This window comes from Scedosporium apiospermum (genome assembly GCF_000732125.1).
Source record: "Scedosporium apiospermum strain IHEM 14462 chromosome Unknown SEQ_SAPIO_0154, whole genome shotgun sequence".
NCBI classification, from domain to species: Eukaryota; Fungi; Ascomycota; class Sordariomycetes; order Microascales; family Microascaceae; genus Scedosporium; species Scedosporium apiospermum.
This window is the reverse complement of record NW_015971855.1, coordinates 493434-506531: the sequence shown is the minus strand read 5'-3', so window position 1 is coordinate 506531 and position 13098 is coordinate 493434. Positions and strand designations below refer to the sequence as shown.

The following is a 13098-nucleotide window of genomic DNA, read 5'->3' as shown; positions in this document are numbered from 1 at the left end:
AATCCTCACAACAGCATTCAACCGACCTGTTCCAGCCGCATTTCCACCATGGGCGTCTCTTCCGAGGACGTAGACCTATGTAGAGCTGATTGTTGTAGTGACCACCTGGTTGGCACGTCCCATGGGTGGTCTATCGTTCTCTCTCAGCGAAAGGAAGAAGGCACACATGTCTTGCGGTTGAACTTACACGATCGAGCGCGCACCCAGCAGGCAGACCAGCACCACAACACCCACCATCACAAAAGTCCGCCGCTCCATGCCCACAACAGTCCTCTCCGCCCCCGAACCATCTTGAGCCACGGCATCTGTTGATAGTCCTGTTCGTGCAGCACCACCGGCGCTCAAACTCCTCGTGGGACCCGGCGCAACTGAAAGAACTGGCCGAAGAAAGCGAGGACTCGTAGTCAGACGCCGACGCTACGGGCGCGTCTGGGAGGAAAACTAGATCGCCCATGCTTGGTTTCGAAGAGAAATGTCTTTTGATTTGGTGTTCAGTCGGGATGGATGGTAGCCTCGACAGGTGCGTGTATTGGAAGACCTCTCCTTGTTCACGAAACACCCTGGTAAGAGCCGGGGGAACGTCAGGATACTCGGCCATGGTTGAAGGAAGAAGGGCATTCTCCGATATATACAACCGTACTCGAGCTCTGCTTCATGGAATGTTTGCATGTTTGTCCTCCGTGCGTAAACACACTCTCTGTGTGCGACGGTGAAGAGAGCCCACCTACCAGTCCCAGGCCAACCATTTTCTCATCTCCACCAAGTCCATGAGTCCCTCTTCGTCTCGATTTCCAGTGTACTTTGCGGTGAAGTGGTACTACCACAGCCTCATAACAAAAACGGCAAACAACATCTTGGATAAATGCAGTGTACTCATTACTACATGACTCCATGATACTTCATACTCATGCCTCCAAGACAATCAAAAAGATGACCATATCCCAGTCGCACCAAGAAACCGTGTTAACCCAATTAAGTCCTTCGAAAAGCAATAGAGAAAAATGCCGGAACCCATGCTCGCCTTTCGCCATCGTCTCCCATCCATACTCGCACACCGCCTAAATCCCACTGTCGTACACAATAAAAAATCGATATGCAACCTCCCTTCTCCTCTTACAAGAAGCCCTTCGTCATGCTCGGCACACGACTAATGCTCGACTTCCGCTTGGGCACCTCGATCTCACTCTCGTCCTCACACGTCACTCCAAGCGACGACCTCCACGTCCCGGAAGTGCCTGTTCTGCCGATGCTTCCCATGGATGAACCCTTCTCCATCCTAAGAGACTTCCATCCTTCAAGCTCGCGCTCGAGCCTTAAGCACTTCTCCCGCTCCTCGCGTAGCTCCCTGTCCGCCCGCCGCGCCGACAACTGGCTTGTAGACTCTGAAGCCTGGAGCTCGTCAATGGTCTGGAGAAGTTTGGTGACCTTCTCCTGGAAGCGTGCCACGTCGTCGGCTAGGTGCGCGTTTTGCTTGTCCTTGCGCTCGATCTGACTCTGGAGGTCCTTGACGACTCGGTCAACGTTTCGGACCGAGCGCTGGGACTTGGTTCGCTCTTCTTCCTGCGTCTCGAGTTGGTTCTCAAGCTGTTATGAAATGGTTATTAGTAATGTAAAGCAAAATCGTGAACCGTGAAACCCCCCCCCCCTTCCCAAAACCACATACCTCTTGAATACGCTTGTGAAGGAATTTGATGTCCTGGCTGGCGCTAGAGTATCCCTTCGTTTCAAGGTCGACTAGCTTGACTTGGACCTCATTGAGGGCCTTCTCGAGGGCTGCCTTGTCCTTTTGGAGCTGCGCGCTCAGCTCCCTCTCCACGAGCGCATCTTTCTGAATTTCTGCAGAAAGAGCCTCGGATCGCCTCATCTTTTCTACCGCAGCTAAGGCGATATCCTCCTGCTGCGCGAGCTTCGACTTCAAATCCAAAATCTCCTTGTCCATGTTGGCAGCATCACGCAGGGACGGGTTCTCTCCCCTGGTGAGATCGTCCAGGCCAGACATGGCTTCCTCGAGGCGAATCTCAATGCTGCGCTTCTCCCTGAGAAGCGCGTCGCGCTCCGCCGTAACGTCGTCGACGGAGCTGCGGAGGTTGCGCACCTGAGACAGGAGCGAGACAATCTTGCCCTGCGCTTCTTTGTGGGCATCGACGGCTTCATCTCGCGAAGAAACCACATCGGCGAGCGCTGTTTCGAGTCGAGATTTCTCCTTAGACCAAGTAGAGCTATTGAGCACTTCATCGTCCCACTTAGACCTAAGATCGTCGAGCTCTTCTCGAAGTCTCACAATCTCGGCTTGCTTGAATAGCTTCTCCTCCCTGGCGAGGTCGAGCTCCTTGGTCAGCGTCGCGAACTCGGCCTGATACTTCTTACGCGTCTGCTCCATGCTCGATTCCTTGTCCTCAATGTCCATTGCGCGTTGGTTTCGGTAGTCCTCCAGCTCGTGCTGAAGACGCTTCTTCGACTGGAGGGCGGCTTCGAGGTCGGTTGAGACGTCCTCAAACTTCTCCTCGAGTTTCTGGTTCTGACGTTGAAGATCTTCGATCGAGGCATCCATGTTCTTCCGCTCCGCCATGATCTCGGCGCAAGTGTCTTCCGCTTCCTTTGCCTGAGCCTTAGCAAACTGCTCAGCGCGGCTCGCCTTGAGAACCGCGATCTCAGCCTGCTCAAGCTTGTTGAAGTACTCATCTGCACGGCTCTTGTAGAGATTCAAGCTAGATGTCACGTCGGCGAGCTTAGACGTCTCGGCATCCAGTCTGATCTGGAGATCAGCAAACTCTTGAAGGAGCTGATTACGGCTCGCCGCCTCCTGTTCCCTCGCCAACGACATCTCCTCGAGGTCGGATCTAGCATCGCGCAGCTCTACCTCGGCCTTGGCTCGCTCGTGTCTGGTTTTCTCGAATTGTGCTTTGATGTCTGAGAGTTCTGCCACGGCGTCCTTATGGCTGGCAATGAGCGACTTCCTCGACTCCTCTTGGCTATTAAGTACATCGAGAATCTCTTCATGAGAGCGAGTTTGCAGATCACGCAGAGAGAGTTCGCCAGACCTGATGCTTCGCTCCAATGCGGAAACCTTCTTAGCAGAGTCATCGAGCATTTCTTGGAGGCGGCTGTTGGCTTGCTCAAGTTTCTGCATTCTACGGAGAGAGGGACTTTCGTCGAGGATGCTGTCTGGCCCTGGGGTCATCCTGTCCAGCTGGCTCTGGAGGTGTCGGTTCTGCATCTGTGCTAGTTGAAGCTGGTTCTGGAGCTCCTCAACCTCGGCCTTGAGGTCCATGCGGTTGTTGAAGCTCAGGATATCGGCCGTACGATCCGATCTAACGGAATCCTGAAGATCAGCATCGTTGAGACCGAGTTTTCTGTTCGGAGTTGAGACATTAGAGAAGCGACGGCCGTGGAGCTTGGAGTGCCTCTGAGTAGGCGATCGGTTAAACGGCGCCTCGTTGAGGGGAATCTCCTCGAGCCTGGGTCGGCTGGGAGACTCGCTAGTCCGAGAGGCGCGGAGGTCTGCCAGCTGGTTCTCTGCGCTTGATCGTGCCGCTGTCTGTACCCTAAGGTTTTGCTGGAGTTCTTCAATCTTACGGATGAGGTCGAAATTTTTTGCGAGGTGTTTATCCGCAGCTGCGCCGTTCGTTTGCGGTGGAATGAGGTTTGCCGCCGGATCGAGAGTTTTGAGGACACTAAGCATCTGGTCGCGAAGGTCCTGCAATTCCTGGTCGCGAGAATCAAGCGTAGCCTGAAGCGTGCGCACCGTTCCTTGGGCCTGTGTGCGGAGCTGCCTCTCAGACTCAATGGTGCGGTTGGCCTCCGCAAGTTGAACTGTGAAGTTGGACGACATCTTTTCCGCGTTCCGACTTGTCTTGAGTTCGCGGGCCACCTCATGGTTAAGATCTTCGAGGTTAAGTAGGAGCTTTTCAACCTTCTTCTCCAGCGATGCGACGCTAAGCTGAGATTCCTCGAGTTGCTTATGAAGCTTATGGTTTTGCTCCTCGAGCCTAGCCTTTTCTCTTTGCATCGACATGGCTTGGTTACGGGAGGCTTCGTTCGCTCGGGAGGTAGACCTGGCAATTTCCAAACCCTTGTGCTGCAGCTTGTTGAGGAGGGCGCGGTTATCATTTTCCGACGCCGCGAGGCGACTCTTGACCGTGGCTAGTTCTCGTTCCAGTCTTTCCTTGGCTTGGTCATTCTTTAAGCCAAAGTTGCCAGACTCGAGGATGAGTTTGTTTAGATCCTCGACCTTCTGGTTCAAGTTGGCGCACTCAACCTCAAACCACTGAAGGCGCTCATGAGCAGCATCAAGATCCTTCATCAAACTTGCTTCCCGGTCGCGGGCGACCTTGCTGGCCATCTTTTCACCTGCGACTTCGGCCTCGATCCTCGCCTCCTCCGCCTGGGCCTTCGCCGCTCGGAGGCGCCGGATTTCATCACGCGCCTCGTCTCGCTCCTTTTCCGCGGTCGCGCGTGCCTCCATGGTTCGGCGTAAGGTGTCTTGCTGGACGTAAAGCTCCTTTTCGATGATGATCTTAGACTCGTTAAGTCTATCATACTCCTCCTTGAGCGTTTCGTACTTATGCTCGCCGAGGAGGAGAACGTCGTCTCGGGATTGTCGTTCTCTGCTGAGGTCCATTTGAGTCTTGTAGAGTTCCTCCTTTAGGTCCTTGATTTGATCCTCTAGAAGTTTGCGGTTCTGGTCTGCTTGAGCGTCCTCGGATAGGCGTGCCTGTAGCAAGTTCCTCGCGTCTTCAGCCTCCCGTTGTAGTTGAGACTGTTGAGACTTCATTGCGGTAATCTCGGCATGGATCTCCCGCATCCGATTCGTCGCCGTTTGCTTCTCCTCGACCAAGGCAGCCTTTTGCGCTTCAAAATCACGTCGCTCCATCTCATACTTCTTATTGTCACTTCGGAGTAAGGCCAACTCGCTTTCCTTCTTCCTGACCAAATCCTCGTAGTCTGTTGAAGTCTTGGACAGTTGCGAAAGCTGTTGCTGAACGTCTCGGTTCTCCCGGGTAAGGTGCTGCTCCCTAAGTTTCGAGGACTGGAGCTCCTTCTGGGCGGTGTGGAGCTTGATTTCTAGATCTTGATCGGCCTTGAGAAGCCTGCTCTCAAGATCCTTCGTCTTTCTATCTTTCATCGCCAGCTGACTCTGAAGCATCTTGATCTCCTCCTCTAGGAGGGCCTCTTGCTCGCTTCGCTGGGACTGCTTCTGTGAAATGTCTTCGATCGCCGCCTCGAGGTCGACAACCTTTTGGGCGAGTGTTTGTTTTTCGTCCTCGAGGCGGGCAATAAGACCAGCAGCTTGCTCCAGTTGGGATCGATATTTCTCTACCTCCACCTCCGCTTGCTTCTTGGCCGCTAACAGATCATCCAATTGGTCCTCAAGCCTCTCCTGGTCATCAAGAGCACCAGCCAGCTTATCCTCAAGCTCTGCCTCGCGCAATTGCAAGCGTTTGAAAATCTCCTCCTTGTCTAGCGCGAGCGCTCTCTCGCTTTCCAGGGTTTGCTGAATGCGCATCATTTCGGCATGTGTATTGCGCCTATCCTCTTCAAGCTTTTGCCTCGACTCCGCCTCGGTCTGGATTTTCTCGTTCAGCTGACGTATCATTTCATCCCGCTTCTTGACTTCTGTTGCCGACCTGGTGTTACCAAGTAGGGGCTTCATCTTGACAAGGAGCTGCCACCAAGGATTGTCCACTAGGTCTAAATAGACTCGGAAGTTGGATTGAATGATCCGCGTAGCTTCAGCCCTGAACAGTCTCTTATAGGCGATGCGTCTTCGTACGTATCCTCGAGCCACCGCCTGGAAGCGAGTCATAAGTTCCGTGATCAAGGTGTCCCGCTTCTCTTCGAGTTCGGCAAGAACACCGGCGCGGAAAAAGACTTTGGTCAACCCCACACGGAAGAGGGTTCTATCCAGGCCCAGCTTGTCCAGCATGATCGCCACGGCGGATTGACCTTCCAAGTATCCCTTGGGCATATCACGGCAGAGGACTTCATACCGCTGTCGAAATTCGGCAAAGGCAAGGCGATTGGGGAAACCAGTACGGGCGATTCGGATACCCTCTAGAACACCATTACACCGGAGCTGATCAAGAACAAGCAAGTTGTTGAACTGCTTCGGTCTCTTCTTATGGTTAGGGAGGATACAACGAACAAAGTGAGGGTGAGTCGAATGAAGCTGAGCCATGAGGCTATGTAGCTGTTCCTTGTGGCGTTGGGCAACGGTCCTGAAGAGACCCTTCTTGACCCGGCTTCTAGCGCCTCCATGTTCATCGTCGGGATCTGCGCAATCGGCAAAGAGGTTTGCGACATGGGCGTTACTTGAGGCGGCGAGCAGGCGGGTGATATTATCATTAAGGGGATCTTTGTTCTTTTCTAGCCAACCCTCGGTGGAGTACTCAACCTCAGAAGCGTAATGGGTGAGGACGAATCCTTGGCCCAGACGAGACGGCCGATACTTGTCCGACTTCTTCTCCCAGAGAGAGTTCAGCTTCTCTGTGAAAGACTTATCGGTGGCCTTGGGCATCACGCAATCCTCGTCGAGACAAGAAAAGATGCCGATGGGGTTCGGGAGCTCAATCAAGTCGATGGTGGGCTGTAGGTCTCGGCCAAAGTCGATAAATTGCCACTCAATCTGTTCTCTGGCATATTCCTCTTGTTCGAGCACGAACATGTGATGGTTGAAGAATTGCTGCAACTTTTCGTTCGTATAATTGATGCAGAGTTGCTCGAAGCTATTCTCCTCGAAGATTTCAAAACCGGCAATATCGAGCACGCCAATAAAATGCGAGTCGTCCATGCCCATCCCTGTGCGGTCCAATTGTCGGTTTATCCGGGTGACGAGATCGCCAAACCCTCGCTCGTAGATACCCTTGGCGAGAGCATCAAGAGCAAGTCGGACTTGCTCGGGCGTCTGGACCTTCTCCACCCATTCCCGGCCGGCCTTGACCTTGGGGTGTAAGAGGGCCTGGAGGAAGGGCTCAAGCTGAATTCCAAGGAGTTGGCAGACCTTGGAGGCTTGCTGCTCTCCGTCAGACGCCAGCCGAGCTTGATCTGCCATCCGGCTTTCTTTTACGACAGAGATGTTGCCCAAGTGCAGGACTGCAGCGATTGTTCGTAGGATGGAGCTTTGTTCCTTATCCGAGAATCCCATTACCGAAAATGCCTCGAGGAGGGCATCCCACTCTTCTCTGTCAGAAATACCAACAATGGTATCCTGTCCACCACGGGTGTAGGCAAAATCGTCGACATGGAGGCCATCCAGGAGGAACTCGCGCTTCATCCTGCTATCTGCACCATTCAAGAGCTGATAGAAAATATGATAGTTGCGCTCGTTGGCATTGATCCTCACAACACGAGACTTTTCTAAGAGGTACCAGTCGATGAAGGCACCCGCGATGGAACCTGTTCGAGTGAATTCGATGCGGATAAATTTGCCGAAACGTGAGGAGTTGTTATTACGGACGGTTTGGGCATTTCCGAAGGATTCAAGAATCGGGTTAGCCCGAAGAATCTGTTGAGAAAGACTGGAGTGCTGAGACCTGTTCTTAACTGAGGAGTCGGAATGGGCAACAGCAGCGAGATACTGGATAACTTTTTTCGTGTTTTCAGTCTTCCCAGCACCGGACTCTCCAGTTACCAGAATACTCTGGTTTTCTCCTTCATCGACTAGATTCCGGAAGGCATGATCGGCCATGGCAAAGATGTGCGGCTTCGTGTCTTCCCGACTCCGGCCCTTGTACATATTAATGTACTCGTTCGTGTAAATCGGGAGTGGACAGTAAGGATTGACGGTGACAAGGAAAAGGCCGGAGTAGGTATATATGAGGTCAGACTGGTAGCGCATATGGAGGTTGTGAACCACCGACGCCTCGTTCAGGTGCGTCAACTCGGCCATATCGTTTGCCTTGTCGAACTTGGCGGGGTTAACCTTATCGACACTCTCTAGGTCGACTTCTCGTTGCTAATGACGGTGTCAGTACTACTACCAATGAAGAAATAATCATCTAGGCGAGCATAGATGGCATAGTCGACATACACTCCCATCGTCGCATTGGACCAAGATTCGCTGATTGTCGAGCTCCTCGACGACCCACCCCTTGACGAACGCTGTCTTTTGGTCCTTCAACCAGACATAGCGCTTGCCAGAAAAGTCATTCTCGCCTTCAATCCCCTTGACCGCGTCGAAGCTTGGCCTTATGGGTTCGGATTTTATGAAAGAGGGCGCAAAGGTGCCGGACGCCGGCGTTCCTGTCCTGGAATCGTTCCGGCCGTGTCTCGATATGGGCAAGGATGCCATGTTTCCGGCTAGTGTAGATTGGGATCGGGTTCTGCTATGCGAAGGAGGGGTTGGAGGGGAAGGCATCACGGAAGGCGAGGATATGATTGTCGACTTCGGCCTAGGTGCTGGATTAGAAGCAAAAGAAGGCGACTCAGCCCGCGTGAAAATACTGCGGCGCTGAGCCATAGTCGGCGCGCTAGGAGCCATCTTAACGCGTCATTTATGGATTCGTATATGCCTTCGTCTGGGTTGGGGTCCGAAGGTGAGGAGTGGAGGCCAGGAAGGATAATCTAGTCCAGCTTGATGTTTGGACGTAGGCTCAAGTAAACAGAAATAAAGAAGCCTTCAGGTCAGAAAACAAGGCTCAGAAAGAGGCACATAGGAGGGCTATAACATATAAGGTGAAAAATGAATCAATCTCAAAGTCTTTTTGCACTCAAATAAGTGAAGAACATCTCAAAACTGCCTGCGTTTAGTGAACGGCAAGACAGGTCTCGAGTTTGGAGTTCAACTGAGGCTTCTTTCCAGATGGAGACTTGGACGGGGTTGCCCAGGGCAGTGGGGCTCAAAGTAAACAAATACACGTGACCTCAACTTCAGAAGACAAGAAACCCGCTTAACCTGGTTAAACAATACAGCATGGGCCACTGTCTGTACGTACCCTGCTAAAATTCGGCTAATTCAAGTTTTACCGGAAATTTGTCGCTACGAACTTGAACGTCCAGGTCCAACCATCACAAGCTTTGCCTGCTGAAGGCTTCCTCTCAGTCTTTCATCCTATTCCCGCCACACGAGCCTTGAAACGCCATCCATCGAAATTTCCCTACTGTTACTCGAGTATTTGCGTAAGAGATCGAGAGCGCGGAAAGTGACGACGACCCATTGTGTGTGTTGGTGAGCTAGCCCTCAGCCGCTCTCCTTCGCACAACTCGACCGACATAATACAATTTGTGATCCTTACACGCCATCCCCGAACGCGCCTTCCAGCCTCATGTCATTACCCGGAGCCTCTCAAACCAAGAGATACCAGTATTTGAAGGCTGGGCCCTTATTTACATCAACATGAATCAGCAAGCGTTTCAGTGGGGTCCAGGTTATGGCCAGAACCCTCCAGGTGCCTTTGCCCATTCACCACCTGGGTTGGACAGCATCAACTCCCCTCCAGGCCCAAAAATCCCCGGGCTGGATCCGCAAAGTTCTTTTGCCTCGCCGGCCGCCTTTGAGTACAACCGCGCATCCATCCCGGGTCTCTCCTTCGCCATGCCTACCACAGCACCTTCCCCCACCACCGCCCCGATGATCTCAAATCCTGATTCCTGGAAGGGGCAACCCAGTGACACTCCCTCCAATCCTGAATACATACCCAGCCGCGGAAATCATACTCGCGCCTCCATTCCATCTCAACCACAATACGCGCCTCCCGTAATCACCAACAACACAACACCGCAACCTGTGACAACGGAAGTTACAACCAAAGAATCGTATCCAGCGGCGACCGACAACGCTACCAACGCTGATGATGCCATGGAGGAAGGTGAACTCGATGAATCCGGATTCGAAGATCTTTATGAGCCGTACCTTGAACCGGGTGACAACACGAACTACCATCCTCCCTCGCAATCTGAGCACCCAGCCACGGACGACGAGGACTACGATCCCGCTCAGCCAGCCAGTCCTGGCCTGCAGGATACCATATTACCCGACCAAGGCGCTCCCGACGCCTTAGCCATAACAGGTAGGAATAAATACAAACGCGTTGCGTCATATGTCCCGCCCTGCTAACGCCCGCGATTAGGCCGAGAGAGATCTCGTTCTTATTCCCCCTATCTCTCGCCAGGCGAGCTATCAACCACTTCCCCATCCCCACAGCAGTCTGCTACGAATGGTCCAGGTATGTTAATGCGCCTCACCATCGCTATTCTAGTTCGTACCTTCATGCGATCCACTCTCTTTCTAACACCTTGCTGCTACCTCAGATACACTTCCCGAAACTACCTCCGCCCAGGCCATGGATAAAGACTCAGCTACTCCAGCGGAAAGTCCCGCCGAGGCTAGGAAAAAAGCCCAAGCTTCAATTCTTAGGTTGTGGCCCTTGGAGGTACGCTTCCAAGACTACGTGGACGAAGGTATCGACCCAAAGATTGTCCGCGATCTCTTCGCTGGTCTAGGTCTGGACACGAAGTCGTCGAAAAGTCCGGCTGAACAGCAGCCACTCCCGAAGAACCACGCAGAGGTTCAGCCGTCTAAGAGCGTCAACCTGCAGCCCATGGACACCCAGCCGCAGCCTGACACGGCTTTGACTCCCACGGTAGCTCCTTCTAAACCTCTAGCGGTCACCGCCTCGCAAAAGCAGGAGGAACGTAAAGACCGCATTGCACGACTCCTTGCCGCCAAAAACGCGAAACAGCAAACCTCATCTACTGGAGCCGTGGAAGGAACCACAGGGGCACCTGCCTCAGCCAGCGAGACTGCCCCGTCCTCGGTGGCCGAGCCAGTGCCCCAGCTACCGGTCCATCAGGCGAGCGTGGCGGCTGACGCGGATAAAGCAAACAAGAAAGCGGAGAAAGAGCGTTTGTTGCAGCTGAAATTAGAAGCTCTTCAAAAGTCACGGGCGCTCCGGGCACAAAATACAGCCTCAAAGACGACGGAAGCCCAGCATCCTGAGCCTGAGAGGGATTTGAATACGTCGGATCGAAACATCGGCTCAATAGAACAGACATCAATGGCCCCTAGCCCCCAGGCCCCTAACGACGCAGTAGTGGGGCGCGACACAAAACCTCACGATAAGCAAGCCGTAGGCTCTATTCCAGGCTTGTCCCTCTCAGCGACGGCTCAGTCGGGGCCGACGATCCCGCGCAAAAGACCCACTGCATCCGACCTGAACGAAACGTCGGTGGCCCCCCCATTCAAGAGGACCTTCAGCCAGCATCATGTTGAAACACCACTTATCATTAATGTTAGTGACGAGTCGGAAGACGAAGATGTTGAGATGGAGATCAGCTCGCAAGCCGATGATAATCCGTATGAACCAAATCATAATGGCCATCGACTTCCAGCTTCGCAAGATCATACATCCCTCGTCGAGCTGCGACATCAACGTGGCTTTGCCACCCCGACCTCCTTACCTGGCGGCACTGCTACTCCTAAGCAAGCTGATTCTGCTGAGCTGCAGCGAATCAACCATGACATTGATGAGATGAAACGGAAGATAGCTGAGGCAGAACGTCGGAAGAAGGCTAAGTTGGCGTCCAAGGATGCCACAGCACAGCAACCGTCCACCGGACCTGGAGTAGCCGGAGTCCCCCTGCCCCTCATCCCGGGACCTTCTTCTGTCCATTCACAATCGCCCGGTTCACTGGCGTCACAGCCTGCACCCTCACCCTCCGGTATAACAGGTGATGTGCAGAGGGTTCTGCCCAAAGCACCAAGAGGCGTGGGAGCCGATCAGTCACAGCGTACTCAAAGGATTCGTGTGGTTAGTGAGACCTTACCCGCCCTGGAAGCCAAGCTTCGGAGCAAAACAACAAAGCTTCGCCTTCTGAAGTCCGAGGTTACGCGCATTGAAAGGGAAGTCAACGAGATGCTTGCCGAACGGGCCGACCTAAGTTCCGAGTTGGAGACACTCTCCAAAGACGAAAATGGGACAACGGGCGAGCCTGGGGCTTTGCAAGAAGAATCATCGAGTAACTCGGATCTTCCTACGCCGCAGTACCCAAGCCAGGTCTTGGAAATCGACGATGAGTCAGCCCCTACGGAGCTATCCCAAATTGCCAATGGCACAGAAGATCTTCTCCCAACTACACATTCTGAGCTCACGGGGCCCCAGGCAGAATCTGGAATAGAGACCAGTCCTAGCAGCCAAATCCAAGACGGGGGTATCAGTAGTTCGAACGGACTAGAAGAGGGTGTGCCACGTGGAGGAATAACCTCGGAAGACGAAGCTGCCGTTGTTGAACCAGTCGAAGATACGCAGATGGTCGATGTACCCAGTTCTCAGAATGAGGGACCTGTTGTCGAAGAGCAACCCGCAGCCAGTCCCACGACGGAGCAAGACGAGATGGCCGTCGATGGCGAGCCATACAGTCCGCCTGAACCCTTTCCCCATCCCCTAGAGACGCAAACAGCCAATCTTGATACAGCCACATCCCCCCCGCCGGCCGATACTGACATGCAGGAAGCACAGTTGTCATTAGCGCCCACTAGCATCTCTGATGGTGCGGTCGATACTCGTGAAGCCAGCCCAGAATCTCTAGGTGACACCAGCTGTGCTCCATCCAACGCTCCTAAGCCCGTGGCTACTGATGGATTTGCACCGTACAAGAGCGTGCTGAAAGAGTTTTTATCCTATCGCTTCCATCCTAACTTCCATAATGATGTCACGCAAGGGCTCCGATCTCTCACGTACAGTAACAAGATCAACCCGCATGTCCCATTCTGTCTCGATAGTTTACTGCCAGAAGGCTGTCCCAGAGGTGCTAGTTGCGAGTTACAGCACCCGGGGTCGATTGAGATACCCGGTAAGTCCCCTCTGCCTTATGACAGTGACTGACAGACGTTCTACTCCAGCATACATAGATCGACGCTGACGTTTCGATTAACCACCCGCTGCTGCAGACAGTCAAATTCTTCTTCAATTAGGGAACTCGGAGAGACTCGAGGGCAAAGAACAGGAAAGATACATTGATGGGCTTCGTGCGTTGCTCTCGGAGTTTAAGGCCAAGCAGAGTAAGGATTTCGACGTTATCAGCAAGGCCATCGTTGATTACCGCACTCGATTCTATGGAGACCAATCGAGAGTACTCCCCCTCGGAAACATCAGCGTTTAA

At 53.3% G+C, this 13098-nt stretch overlaps 2 protein-coding genes across 2 annotated transcripts; one reads left to right on the top strand and one right to left on the bottom strand.

The window, feature by feature from the left end:
- Positions 1-1113: 1113 nt before the first annotated feature.
- Positions 1114-8290, bottom strand: SAPIO_CDS9925 (Myosin-11; the record flags this gene model as incomplete). Its single annotated transcript, XM_016791209.1, has 3 exons — positions 1114-1584; positions 1664-7954; positions 8030-8290. The coding sequence occupies 3 exons, from the start codon at positions 8288-8290 to the stop codon at positions 1114-1116; spliced, it is 7023 nt and encodes a 2340-aa protein (XP_016639053.1).
- Positions 8291-9334: 1044 nt separating this feature from the next.
- On the top strand, positions 9335-13098 carry SAPIO_CDS9924 (uncharacterized protein; the record flags this gene model as incomplete). The annotated part of the gene is made up of 4 exons (XM_016791208.1): positions 9335-10007; positions 10068-10163; positions 10249-12789; positions 12911-13098. 4 exons carry the CDS (start codon positions 9335-9337, stop codon positions 13096-13098), a joined length of 3498 nt encoding a protein of 1165 aa, XP_016639052.1.